The 13,243-nt window shown below is 40.1% G+C and overlaps 2 protein-coding genes across 3 annotated transcripts in view; one reads left to right on the top strand and one right to left on the bottom strand.

Annotated features, from left to right (window-relative positions):
* LOC145443718 (uncharacterized) overlaps window positions 1-13,243 on the bottom strand; it is a 441,881-nt gene that overhangs the window by 152,610 nt on the left and 276,028 nt on the right. The gene's annotated exons all lie outside the window — the stretch shown is intronic.
* LOC145443167 (uncharacterized) lies at window positions 5,389-10,912 on the top strand. Of its 2 annotated transcripts, none has more exons than XM_080321156.1 (6): window positions 5,389-6,023; window positions 6,518-6,654; window positions 6,789-6,865; window positions 7,478-7,543; window positions 7,629-7,697; window positions 10,653-10,912. In XM_080321156.1, exons 1-6 carry the CDS (start codon window positions 5,907-5,909, stop codon window positions 10,781-10,783), a joined length of 597 nt encoding a protein of 198 aa, XP_080177282.1. In that variant the 5' UTR covers window positions 5,389-5,906; the 3' UTR covers window positions 10,784-10,912. The 2 variants fall into 2 exon arrangements, with proteins under 2 accessions (XP_080177282.1, XP_080177284.1); XM_080321158.1 differs by lacking the exon at window positions 5,389-6,023 and adding an exon at window positions 6,050-6,431.

The following is a 13,243-nucleotide window of genomic DNA, read 5'->3' as shown; positions in this document are numbered from 1 at the left end:
GGGGTCTTGGGGGCAAATCTCCCAGAAGTTCGATTCATCAAAATATGGGGGCCCAAGACCAACGTTATGGGTGGGGGGCTGGCGAAGTGCTATTACGGCCCTATATGATTTTATGACCGGACAGCGTATTTGGCGTTTGCGTATTGCTGCATTGATATTGAGCAGAGTGTGAAACTAGTTTCTACACTTGCTACCGATAATGCCCCATTAACAAGTTATAAAGCAGTAGCCAACACCTAAATCGCACGGATTTTGTTTTAATATTGCAGTGAAGATATGAAGTCAAGATTAATCCCGTACGCCTGCTAGATTTTTTGCATCAAAAACGATATCAATTTGATTAATTGGTTAAATAAGCATCATTCGCTGACTACGTATTTCGCTCGTGATGTTGTGTGATTGCGGTCAAACTCACAGCAAAGAGTCATTAAATATTCACAAACGGAAGGCTGAATATTTCGTGCAAACTTTTGTAACAAAGCAAATAAAACTTTTGATATTGTCAAGGGGCATGCTCGTGTTGATTTTTATTGCTGCCAGTGCCATGAATAGAGTGGCCCACAGTTGGAATGCAATAAATTTGAACCAAGGATGTTATAATGAAGTGAAAATTGTAATATCTGAAAAGGTTCAGAGTGCAGAACCCACCAAGGTCTGTTGTGAACGCAAACCTCTAAATTTTCGCGGTTCACACACAGAACGAGAACGTGAACCTCACTTTCACACCATCCCTAGGAAATATGTCGTACACGACAAGGTGGTTCACATACCACGTTCAACGGAAAACGACCAGTCGGGAGATTTATATCAGATTTGGGCCTAGTGCATTCTATTTCTTTAGGACATAAATAGATCATTCAGCAACTTGTAAGTCGGACCCATATCTGACAACTACATATCGTGTTTTGATACTCGGGTAAAGCAATCGATGAATCATTCTCATATCACAACAATATACAACTCTGACCTAAAGACGAAAACTACGATTGTTTTCCGGCACTGAATTGGGATTCTTACTAAGTACTCAAGATACCGAACCATAGCTGGCTGCCCATGCAAAAATCTCGAAAATGCTGCAGAGCCACGTTTACAGCGTACGTCTCTCTCTTCACAGCCGACCAGCCGAGACTCAGTTAAACTCTTACTGAAGAAAGCCAGAGGTAGCCTACATATCTGCCATTCTGGTACTCATTGATGACTGCGCCCGTCGCCACTTGACTATCATCTGTCACAAGCTGAATAGGTCCTTTGAATGTCGGAAAAGCCAATCTCGCTGCATCTATCAAAGCTGCTTGGATCTGCTGAAATGCATTCTGCGCCACACTGGACCATTTGAGTTTACTTCGAGCAGTTGTTCCTTTCAATAAATCATACAACAGCTGCAGAATTGATGAGCAATTCTTGATGCTTCTCGAATAATAGTTGATCATGCAGATCATCCTTCTCAACTCACGAATAGTCTTTGAAACTGGAAATATCAAAATTGCCTCAACTTGTCTGAGATCTGGTCTGATGCCATCCTTGTCAATCAAAAACCCCAAAAACCGAACTGAGTCTGCTCCGAACTTACACTTCTCAATAGACAAAGAAAGAGACTCACTCTTCAACGTGACTCTGCTTTGGAACACACACGATCGGCTAGAAAAAAATCGAATCTTATTTTGAAATTACACCGCGCTCCAACATATCTTTAATTTTCCACCGAACTTCTAACAAATACTGGGGTGGGGGTCGATCTTGGTTTCGGAGATTTAAAATACCCGAACGTTTTTATTCGCATGACATATTTCATCTCGCGCCGTTCAACAGGCTGACGGACCAGATATCCGGAAACTTTTCAAGTAAATCGGCGTATGGCGTGCGTTCACTGGCATCGATATGCGCGACGAGAGACGAAAATTTATTTTGAGACAATTTTATAACAACACTGTGGCCGCGAGTCGCGAGTTCATCCAGTTCTGGATCTAAAAGCAACTTATGCTCTTTCATGAAATTCCAATCTAATATTGGCTTCGACACTTCCGTTATTACAAAAGTACACTCAAGTGGCTCATTATTACCGAACTCCAACTTCAAAGTTTCAGTGCCATACGCATTAATCACAGAACCATTTGCTTCCCGAAATTGCCCTTTCGGCGTATAATGCCGAATCACATGCTCCCTGGGACTCTTCAAAAATGACATTTTTTTCTCATATCGTACTGGCTACTTGATAACATTGTTAGGTCACCTAATTTGAGCCTACACACAAAATTTGGTTCAATTCCAGCCAGTAACCGCTTTGCTACACGAGAAGAAAGTTTCTATTTATTATATAAAAATAAATAATAAAAAATTTGACTTTGTCTCACAAACTGAATCACCGACAGTTATTCTATCTCAGATATTACTAGAAGCAGAGCATCAATATGGCTATGTCTTATATATCTGCCATGTTCGCGCATTAAGTCGAGAAGCTATGCTTGCACGAGTGTATGAACTGAGAAATGAAATAGCAACTTTCCTCGAAAATACAAACATCGCCGACTCATAATCTTGTCATCGAAAATAGGTATCTAATCTAGCTTTCGTAGTACATTTAACGTCACATCTAAACAAATGGAATTTGCAACTTCAGGGGGAAACAACTAAATACATGAGATGTTGAGACGCATTCGAAACAAAACTGCGACTCTGTCAACAGTACATAGAAAATTATGCACACTTTCCTCTGGAGGAGAGTAAACTTAGTACCAGCACTATACATTTGTAACTGGGATATACGAAATTTAATTACTGAATTACCCCGCCGCTTTTCTGACATTCGTACTGTACAAAATAAATTCTGACTACTCAAAACTCCGTTTAATGTGGACGCCAAAACCATCGCCAGAAAATTTCAAATGGGCCCATTTGAAATGAGATGCAGTTGAATTGAATGACAAATTTCATACAAAGAGCATATCGCTGAATGACTCTGACAAAGAATACCTTCTTGAAATGGGTCTTCATTCCAGCTTGACCAATAATGCAAAAGAAATGGCATCGACTTTTGTTTTCAACAATGAAATTCACGAAGAGCAAGCTAAGATCACGTATTCCAATGCCCATTTCGAATATGGTCTGATTCTTGTTTCAATCTGACTTGTTACCAGAAGTTGAAAACCTTTCACAAAGCAAGTTGCGCCAAGTGTCGCATTTATCCTGCGTTGTTGAAGTGTAAATACATGTGTTTTGTTCTTTTTGTGATTTGTATGATTGAGATTGCAGCATTGCAGGGTAATATACTGAACTGATCGATAAATATAGTATTAAGAAAAATTCCGGCCTGCCAAAATGTTGTGCACTCGAAATTTGGCCCGTGACTAGCAAAAGCTTGCCGACCCCTGGCCTATGGTGTTAGTCATTCAAAATCAAGTTTTCTGTTTTAAATTCCAAGCAACCTTTCGCGGGCCGCACAGAATAGCTTCGCGGGCCGCACTTTGCTCAGGTCTGGCTGGAGTGACCACTGTCCACTGACCAGTCTGCAATCTAATTAGGATTCCATTTTCCCTGCCTTACAAATCAATAATTGGGTTTATGTAGGCTTACCATATTTTGGAAAGCTAAAAAGAGGACACTTTTTCAGAAAGTTCAGACATACAAAACCGGAGGAGAATTCTCAAAAACCGGTACATTTTTCCCACTTCGTGATCGGTTGACTAAAAAAATAAATAAAATAAGGTCATCACTTCCGCTCAGCGCTCAAAATACCGTTTTTCTCTCCACATTGCCGGGTGGATGACTAAAAAAAAAAGGTCATCTTTTCGCTCAGAGCTAATATCACCGTTTTTCACCCCGAAATACCCGCCGGAGCTTAACTTCTGTTCTAATTTGCGGCATATCACTCGCAAATTCCTCTGAATCTGACCTGAATTTTCAAAAAAGAGGACAAAATCTCAAAAAAGAAGACAAAAGGGCGTCCTCCGAGGACACTTTCAAAAAAGTCAAAAAAGAGGACAAATCCTCTTAAAAGAGGACTTATGGTAAGCTTAGTTTATGTCCCTGATATCTCCAATATTTTTCTATATTGCGAGTGGTGGTCCTTTGGAGGAAGGAAATAATTCCAATTCTAAGACATGCATATTGCATGACAACACACTGCTAAATTTTTTGCTTCAATCAAAATGACTGTCACGAACTTCTGGCTGACGAATTATTGTGAGCACGGGAACGTGGCACGCGTCGATTATGCGCGCAAATGAAATTTATTAGGGGAGGAGAACGTAGTGGAGCCGACGCACAATACTCAATCGAATCATTCAGGTATACTCGAGTTCGCCCTGCGCTATAGCTGAAGCGCGCCTCTTCTCAATCGCTCGTCTATATGTTTCTGTTCTGCCATGTTTGATGGATGGACTTCAAGTCGTTTCGACTCCTTCCTTCGTTTTTGATGCATCGAAATATTGTGGTGTTCTGAAACGGTTCAACTTATAGTAAAGCCAACAGAGCACGAGACTTGATGGTATTTGTGACGAAACAGCATACTTACCAATGGCAGACAATTCATGATACTATACATTTTAATGATATATTCATGGCAGAAATATATTAAAACCAGAAGCTTTTCGAGCTGACACTCTTCAGGGGCAATCGTCAGCATATAGAGATTTCAAAAACATGCATCTAGCTACATTGCATACAACCAATTATGACGTCATAGATACGGTGTATGCTTTACACGCTGTTTTACACGCAGTTGGCATTATTACATCACGTGTCAAACACACAGATCTTTATATTTACCATCAGTTAAGCCGCAATCAACTTTCACCTCGATAATACTTTACAAAAAAAGACACGCGTTTCCATGCTTTTCAAACGTTCGGTAGTCACAATTACCGCTGTCACAATGTAGACGCAAATCAAAACGGCACGTTGCATTCTATATCTATATTCACACCGAGATGAATCGTGTTTAAAAATCTGCAAATTCTACGTGACGGTGACGTGACGGTGTATATGCTGAGACTTTTCGTGTGTTCATAGTTGTATGCGCAATAAAACGCACATCGATTTCAATAAAACTCTAAACATACCTACATGATATATAGACAAATACATATCATACATATATCGTGTCGCACCACCACACACGAGGCTATATAAACTCGATCCATCGATATATCGCAGTGATAAGTACGATTTCTCGGTACGTCGCGAGGTGGAGCCCTGGCCGACGAGAAACTAGTAACCACGGCTTCCCTGGTTCGTGCTCCGTACTTCGGGCTATCGTGGAGAGGACACATGGTGGTGTAGAGTAGATAGCCTTGCGCTTGCTTCGTGTCTGCGTCGTGATATGCAGCTTCATGATGCCGACTGCGATAGATAACTAAGGTGAACCGCTTTACCTTAGTTATCTATACTGCGATATGCATTCTTACTTCCTTCAGACTGTACTTTTCTGTGAGTTTGGAGAGAGTTGCGAAAATGAAGGACTTGTGTTTTAATGCGTTAGAAGTTCTCTCAAAGAGAGAGAGAGAGAGCCTTTATTTTCTCAAGCCTGATCAACCCATTAAATTCGTGCAAAGCATCTGGACATATCTTAGCGATGGAGCATCGGTGTCAGTCAGTCAGTATGTTTTATTCATCTCACCATCAAACACACCATGTAAATTGGTATGGATTGGGAAACGACGGGGGACAGGAAGGTCATAGATTCAGTCGCCACCCAGCGGAGTTATAAACGAGTGAATATTGCAAGATGTAGGACGCAGGTATATCACGTCTAACGAATCTGACAGTTAACCAATGGACATCTGAAAATGAATTTAGATATGCTTTGCTAATAAGTTTTTATTCGTATAATAGAGTAATCTCTATTGCTTTTTGAATCACGTAGCGTGTGGCGAGATAGCGCAGTGGTGTATTCCGCGGCTGCAACACCAATGGGCGCGGGTTCGAGTCCGACCGAGGTCGACTTCCGAATTTCGATACCTAAGGTTTACCTAGGCTCCTCCTCGCCACCTCATCCGCGTCAGCGGTGTCTTACAAAAAGCCTAGAGGTGGGTCGTGCTAATAGTCGGCAATTACGGAAAATAAGAAGAATATCGGCCTGGTGTAAATGGCCATTGGCCATAGTAGTCGAAAAACACCATGAATACCCCAAAACAAACAAACAAACAATCACGTAGCCGGGACTATACGGTATCTTGTCTCTCGGTCAGGAGCCAATTCTACCAGCTGAGAGAGCTCTGGTCATAATTTCAACACGAATGTTTTATCACTCAGTTATAATATAACGGCAGGATTCTGTTGCTGATTTCTGTCCAGGCACCGATACAGATTCAATCAAAACGATCGTGATGATACCATTTTTTGTCGTTAGTTTTACGGTTGCGTTGGCGGTGTCCGCTTACCCCGAATGTGACGTTTCAGCTCCTTTGCCAAAAATGTCAATCGATTGGAATAAGGTAGGAATGGATGGAATTTTTATAGAGGAACAACTAAATATCTTAACTGAATTATTGCATCGTTAACGAGTTATAATATTTGACAGTTCAACGGCACTTGGTACAAGGCGGCGATGCCCGTGGATGGAGTTGGAGTATCTTCGGACGAGTTATGCACAATTGTTAAGGACATTACATTTAATTCCGATGTACTTCAAAGTTCAGTAGAGATCATCTTTGCTGAGTGAGTCACCGTTACGATGATATTATCTGATTCTAAACTTATTTGACCATGAAACGTCAACGATTCCTAACCGATTTTGATAACTGTAGCTTTCATATATGCAAAAGTATATAGCTCTCATAACTACCATTTAGCGGACGAAAGGCAACTTCTCAACGACAGTCGTTGAAAACGGAAGATGGATCTTTTCGGATGATATCGACCATGAAAAGTATGGTGGTAAAATAAAATGAATAAATTAATTTATATTGCCAGTTGTGGTCGGGCTATAGCTCAAAGCAGGCTCAAAGAGATCAAATATGGACGTTTAGACCCACATCGCCTCAAACTGTTCAAGTGCTGATATTTGAGATTTTGAGATTTTAAAGAAAGAAAGGTCACTGATCCATGCGACTTGTCGGTTCTGAATCGCGTCCTATCCCGGCCCTGTTCCCTTTTTGAGTGGCGTGCGACACCCTGAATAAATCGCAAAAATGTCAGTGGCACAGTTATATATTCTGTTCAACTATATCTCTATGATCACTCTGTTTTTCTACGTTACGAAGTCCGAAACCGGACCCTATACGATATTCGAATATAGTAGGCCCCGCCGAAACACAATTTTAGGTATATACCTCTTAGCAGCTGGGCCTTACAGGTTTTATTGCAGACAGTTTTCCTAATAATTGCGTAATATCAACCGGTAACCTTTCGATGCAAACCAATTTCCCTCATTTAACGAGCTTTGCAGATAAACGGAAGCTAGCCTGTAAGAATTTTAAATTGAGCACTTCTTCCAATCATATAATTTTCCATTAAAACTTTGCTATTCTGTTATGAAAAGAAGACGCAATGAGTGCCCTGGCGGAAGAAGAAGCGGGAAAGGTCGTTCCAGAAGCAAAACCGGACTGTAAGTTGAAGTTACGGTTTTAGATAAATGAAAGCAGAGTAGCGTAGCCTACAACCCATTTCAATTATGAATATACATTTCATAGATACAGCAAAATACACCGTATTTGGAGACTCAACATACATCGCCTACGTTCGATGCAGATCATCTTCCGGTAAGGTCTTTGTGACAGTGTTAAATGCCATCACGAAGTCATACCATAGGACATCTTGTCACTCATCCTGGTGGTTGTTGTTGTGACCATGTCCAGAGGTGGTCGAAGTAGTCAAGAAAGCTACTCAAGTAGAAGTAGAAATAGCGACTAAAAATCTACTTTAGTACGAGTAGAAGTACTTCTTCCATAAGCAACCTAAAACTACTTGAACTAGAAGTAGAATTGCCTGACTTTAAAAATACTCAAGTAAGTAAGTAGTTGTGAAAACGATTCTAATTCGTTCACATGGATTGTAAAAAGGTGCAAATTGAGGTATGCGATAAGTGACGAGCTTGATTCATATTGATGCATACCAGCAAGTATCCAATTTTCGATAGCATAGGCAATAAGCATTCGTCCACATCATGTGATGAAAATGATACTATTGATATGGAAATGCGAGGCTAATCCTCTGTTTTCTCGAACAGCACGTTTTAGAAATATTATGGTTTGGCGCCATCCCCCATATTATAAGGCCCGTAGTTTAGTCGAAGAACAATACGGAGAAGTGGTATAGGATACAGTGTAAACACTCTGCGCGATAAGTAAACGTTAATAAACAATATGGTGGACCGTAAAAATGCCATATTGTGTAGCTTTATTTCCAGAAATTGAAGGCATTACTACACTTGCTTTTATACTTCAACGTGTATGTTATCCAGACAAAAGAACTGATATTAATTATAACTCAAAGTATATGATCCTGGGATTGAAAGTGAAATATAAATACTACTTCTAAAAGCAGAACATATAATTCATGTTTTTAGTTCAGAAAGTTTCAAAGGTGGTATGATAAAACAGCTCTAAAACTAAAAAAAAGTCAGAGTCCAATTTTCCAGATTAGGACACGCCATGGACATGCTCTAGATTACTATATGACAAGTAAATGCTAGATTGCGAAACAGCAGTTTCAAACGTTATGATGAGCCATATATGCAGTGATGAATTATTTCATACGGATGAATTGCGACAATATGGTGTGAACGGAACCACGCCAACCCTCTACCTAAATTATATTCACCAATACTTTCGTGAAATCATACTCGTCAGTCCGTATCCACTGCGCGCGAAGCGCGACGAAAATTTTGGGCTTTACTAAACTTTTATGAAAATAAGATGTTGATACTCCGTAAAACAGCCCCGAAATTCCTCAGGCTATCTTCCTGATTGGAAGATTGAACTACTTCCACTTGACAAAATGCAAATAGCGAAAAGTAACTAAGTAGACCACAAAATATTACGAAGTAGAAGTAGCGAAAATCTGATCTACTTGAGTAAGTAGCAGAAGTAGAGGAAAGCTACTTCAGTACTTCGAAAAAGTAGAAGTACTTCGTTACTGACCACCTCTGACCATGTCACAAGTCATTCTTACTTTTATGGGTTTGACTCGAGTCTAGTCGAGTAATTTTCAATGTGCCACCGTGTCAAGTCCGAGTCCAAGTCAGGGAGCAGAGGGTCGAGTCCGAGTCATAGTGCTGATACTCGAGTGCGAGTCCAAGTCATTGCGTTCAATGTTCACTTGCGAGTTCAGATCATGGTCAATCCATTTTTTACAACCCTGCTTGCTGGGTGATATCGAATGTCTCGCAATATTAATACACTAATTTCTAGGGATCGTGTGAACATGAGGATCATGTTTGCATTCTGTGTGTGAGCCTCGGAAATTTAGAGGTTCACGTTCACAAACGAACCTATATGTAGGTTCTGCTCTGTGAACCTTTTTCACATATTACAATTCTTCACGTCATTGGTTCAAATTCTTTGCATTTTAACTTGAACCACTCTATACTTGGCGTTGGCAGCATTAAAAAAATCAACACTAAGCGAGCATGCACCTTGCCAATCTCAAGAAGTTTACTTGCTTTGTTACAAAAGTCTTCTCGAAATATCCAGCTTTTGCTTTGTGAATATTTAGTGACTCTCTGTTTGACCCGCAAACACCCAACCTCAAGAACGAAATACACAACGTGTAGGTAGTCAATGAATGATGCTTATTCAACCAATTGATATAAAGAATACATCGCTGTCTAACGCAAAATATTCAGCAGGTGTACTGGATCCATCATGATTTCATATGCTTATTGTATCATAAACTGTATAACGTGTTTATGGGGTAATAGCGGTATAGCAAATTTAAAAGCCCGTTTACACTCTGCTCAATATCAATATAGCAATAGTGCGTGAGAAGCCGAATACATTGTCCGGTTTGGCCTAGAACGTCAAGACGTAAGCTTATATTTCGTTGCAAGTCCTCGTCTAAATTGTTGGCAAAGCGACGGAAGATATTGATTTTATGGGAGTATTATAGCATTTGATTGCTACAGTTGGTAAATTTGGTAACGTTTAAAAAGTCAACATGTGCTTCATCATTGTGGCATAATGTAGCCTGAGTCGTCGCTAGCGTGTATACATTAATATATCACTTCACTGGAATGTAGGGTTGGAATTAGCAATATGACGTCACGTGACGTTATAGGTTCACGATCGCGTTCACACAGAACCTTTCAAAAAGGTTCGCGTTCACACGAACCTGAACCTTTCAGGGGTTCACACCATCCCTATTAATTTCGACACTCTCAACAGTTTCTGGTCTTATATTCAAGTACCAGTACTGATGGACGAAATACGAATTGGACGAAATACTATTCATCGAAGTTACAATGAAATGCCTATCTTGGCCGTCCGAGTCTAGAATTATATGACTTGATCGAGTCATTTCCCTATTTTCCAGTAATGACTCGAGTCAATACAACCTTAGCATGAATCAGCGCAGACTATAACCGGATCTTGCGTAAATCGCTGCAATGTACAGATCGGCAAAAACACATCTACCAAAGTCATCCACGCGCGAGCGTATAATTATGTATAATGCAATAATTTAACACGATTACTTTCAAGTTTACGTACTCTTTTCAGTCTGGAAGGTTGATATATTCACAAGAGAAAAAACGGTATCCGCTGAGCATCTCGTATTCATCCTCAACGATCTATTAGAGCACGGTGTATCATCACCTCTCCAACTTAGTAGCTGTAAAGATGTGTACTGAATATGAAGTCGCAAATTGTACCTTCAGTGTATGATATTATGTATCATGTATAATCATCATATGTATAATCATCATATTATGTATTATGTATAATGCAGCAATATATTCAAGAGGATTCTGACGTATTAACATCGCTTTGTCGAAATACCAAATATGGCTTAATGGAATGGCACGCATGTTATAGTGCGGTTTCATCTAATACTGCATGAGCGAGGCAGCCGAAAGATCAAAATTGTGCTACATGGTGTCAAACTATAGATTACTAACCTACGGATGGATGCGCAACTCAGTCGTCAAATTGAATACGCAGAGAGGTATACTGCTGAGTCCGTTAAAAACAACATTATTGGTAGTGCTATAGCTGGCGAACCCAGCGCTCAAATTTAATAAAACTGGTCTTATTCGAAAACTACTAAAATCGTTTCATGGCAATGGAACCACCCTGAAAAAGCTGTCAAAGTCTGAAAATCTGAATTGTCCTGAACAATCGATTGACTTGATTTAATTTCCATTTCCGAATCAGTGCGACACTAGCTTTCGATTAATACCAGTTTTATTAAATTTGAGCGCCCGGGTCGCGAGCAAGAACCCTACCCATTATGCTGACAGTCAAACCATGATCAGTTGATCACAGGCGTAGGTGGAGCCAAACATGGTCACTAGTAGTGACTCACTACAACAGTTATACCCAGACCCACTGTAAGGTAACAGGATGAGCGAACGAAAATTGTGAAACCTTCAATTGCTATTGGTATTTTCTATCGATGTTCATGAATGACTAGATTTTGAACATTTTTCTCAAAATCACGGAATTTGCATACTTATTGTTCGAAAATAAAGCACGAAACGACAGAAGGCACAGGCGACCAAGCTTCGCCATTGATTGCGCAATTCATCGTAAATAGCTTAGAATTTTCAGGGTTGTAACCAAGTCACAAGGCTCCAGGTCACAATTCAATATCAGTTTTATAGTTTTGACTCAAGTCAAGTCGAGTCATTTTTAATTTACCACCGAGTCAAGTCCGAGTCCAAGTCAGCGATCAGAGGGTCGAGTCCGAGTCATGGTATTATGACTCGAGTCCGAGTCGAGGTCTTTGTGTTGACTGGTCAGTTTCCGGTTAAAGTCTTGTTAACCCACTTTCTATAACTCTGTTTGGTGATATCGAATGGTTCGCATTTATATTATACCATTTTTTCTCCCTTTTAGCTGTTTCTGGTCGCATATCCAAGTACCATCGCAGTACCAATAGACGAAATCCCAATAGTGTGGTAACTTTACTATTCTTCGAAAACACAATGAAATGTCGCTCTTGGCCGTCTGAGTCTCGAGTCATATGACTTGGTTCGAGTCATGCGCAATCACTCGAGTCCAAGTCGAGTCAATACACAGATTTTCACCGATATTTAAGTCATCAACAACTCAAATTTTGCGGTCAAGCTAATCAAATTTTTTATTGGCCTTGCAAATTCACAATTTATTACATGGGCGATTTATTATTTGATATTATAGCTAATTTCGGGAATTATCTCGCGGGCCGCACAAAATATTCTCGCGGGTCTAGAAAGTGTTGTTCATTGTGTGCTGTGTTAACTATACAAAGTATTTGAGAAGTTATTGCTGCAGTGCGAGGTGCGATGTCTTCTGAAGGGAAACCGCCTTGTGTAATTTTACTCTTTGTTTCAAATGATCTTGGATTTTTCACAGTGCTGCGACCATGGCCTCGGACTTGACATTCTGGTTACGAGAAAAGATATCACTGATACTTGACGGACATATTCTCCAACGAATGTGAGTCAAATATATCCGTTCTTGGCAATGACGAAAGCTGAGGTTAACGGTGTAAATGGCACTGTCTGGATTCAGTGATGAGCCCGTGATATCACCGAAATTTAGCGGGACGTATAAACTTTTCCAATTGTCAACCTTGCCTGAGCTTTATGCCGGTCCAGCTCGCATATCCGATTTTTGAAGAAGCAAACAGCATTCATCACTAAAAACTGCGCAAGAACATGTCTCAAGCTATACTACAATTAGAAATTCATTATTGTATAATCTATCCAACGTGTAAAGTTTCCGAGCATGAAATGATTGGGAAGTTGATTACGTTGTAGAACAATTTTGAGTTCAATCGTTTTGGTACACATTGAAATCAAACTTTATTTGATGTCCAGGGGGCGGTAGATGAAAAAAGACTGGAAAACACTGCTTAGGAGGAAGGTAGGTATAGGTATAGGCAGGGTTGCCATACCGTCCTTATTTCTAAGATTTGTCCTTATTTTGAAGGGCCACGTCTTAGGAAACTCAACTGTCCTTATTTCTAAGAAATGTCCTTATTTTCGACTTGCGTCCTTATTTTGTCTTATTTTTAACCACCACTAAACTTCGATCGTTTTCCTCTGGTATCCGTGTTGCATAATATTCGAAAATTATGTTTTTGCGTCGAGATTTTATGACATCAT

This window comes from Botryllus schlosseri, chromosome 7 (genome assembly GCF_051294905.1).
Source record: "Botryllus schlosseri isolate E-star chromosome 7, Bs_hap1, whole genome shotgun sequence".
Lineage (NCBI taxonomy): Eukaryota > Metazoa > Chordata > Ascidiacea > Stolidobranchia > Styelidae > Botryllus > Botryllus schlosseri.
This window is presented reverse-complemented; position numbering and strand designations above follow the sequence as displayed.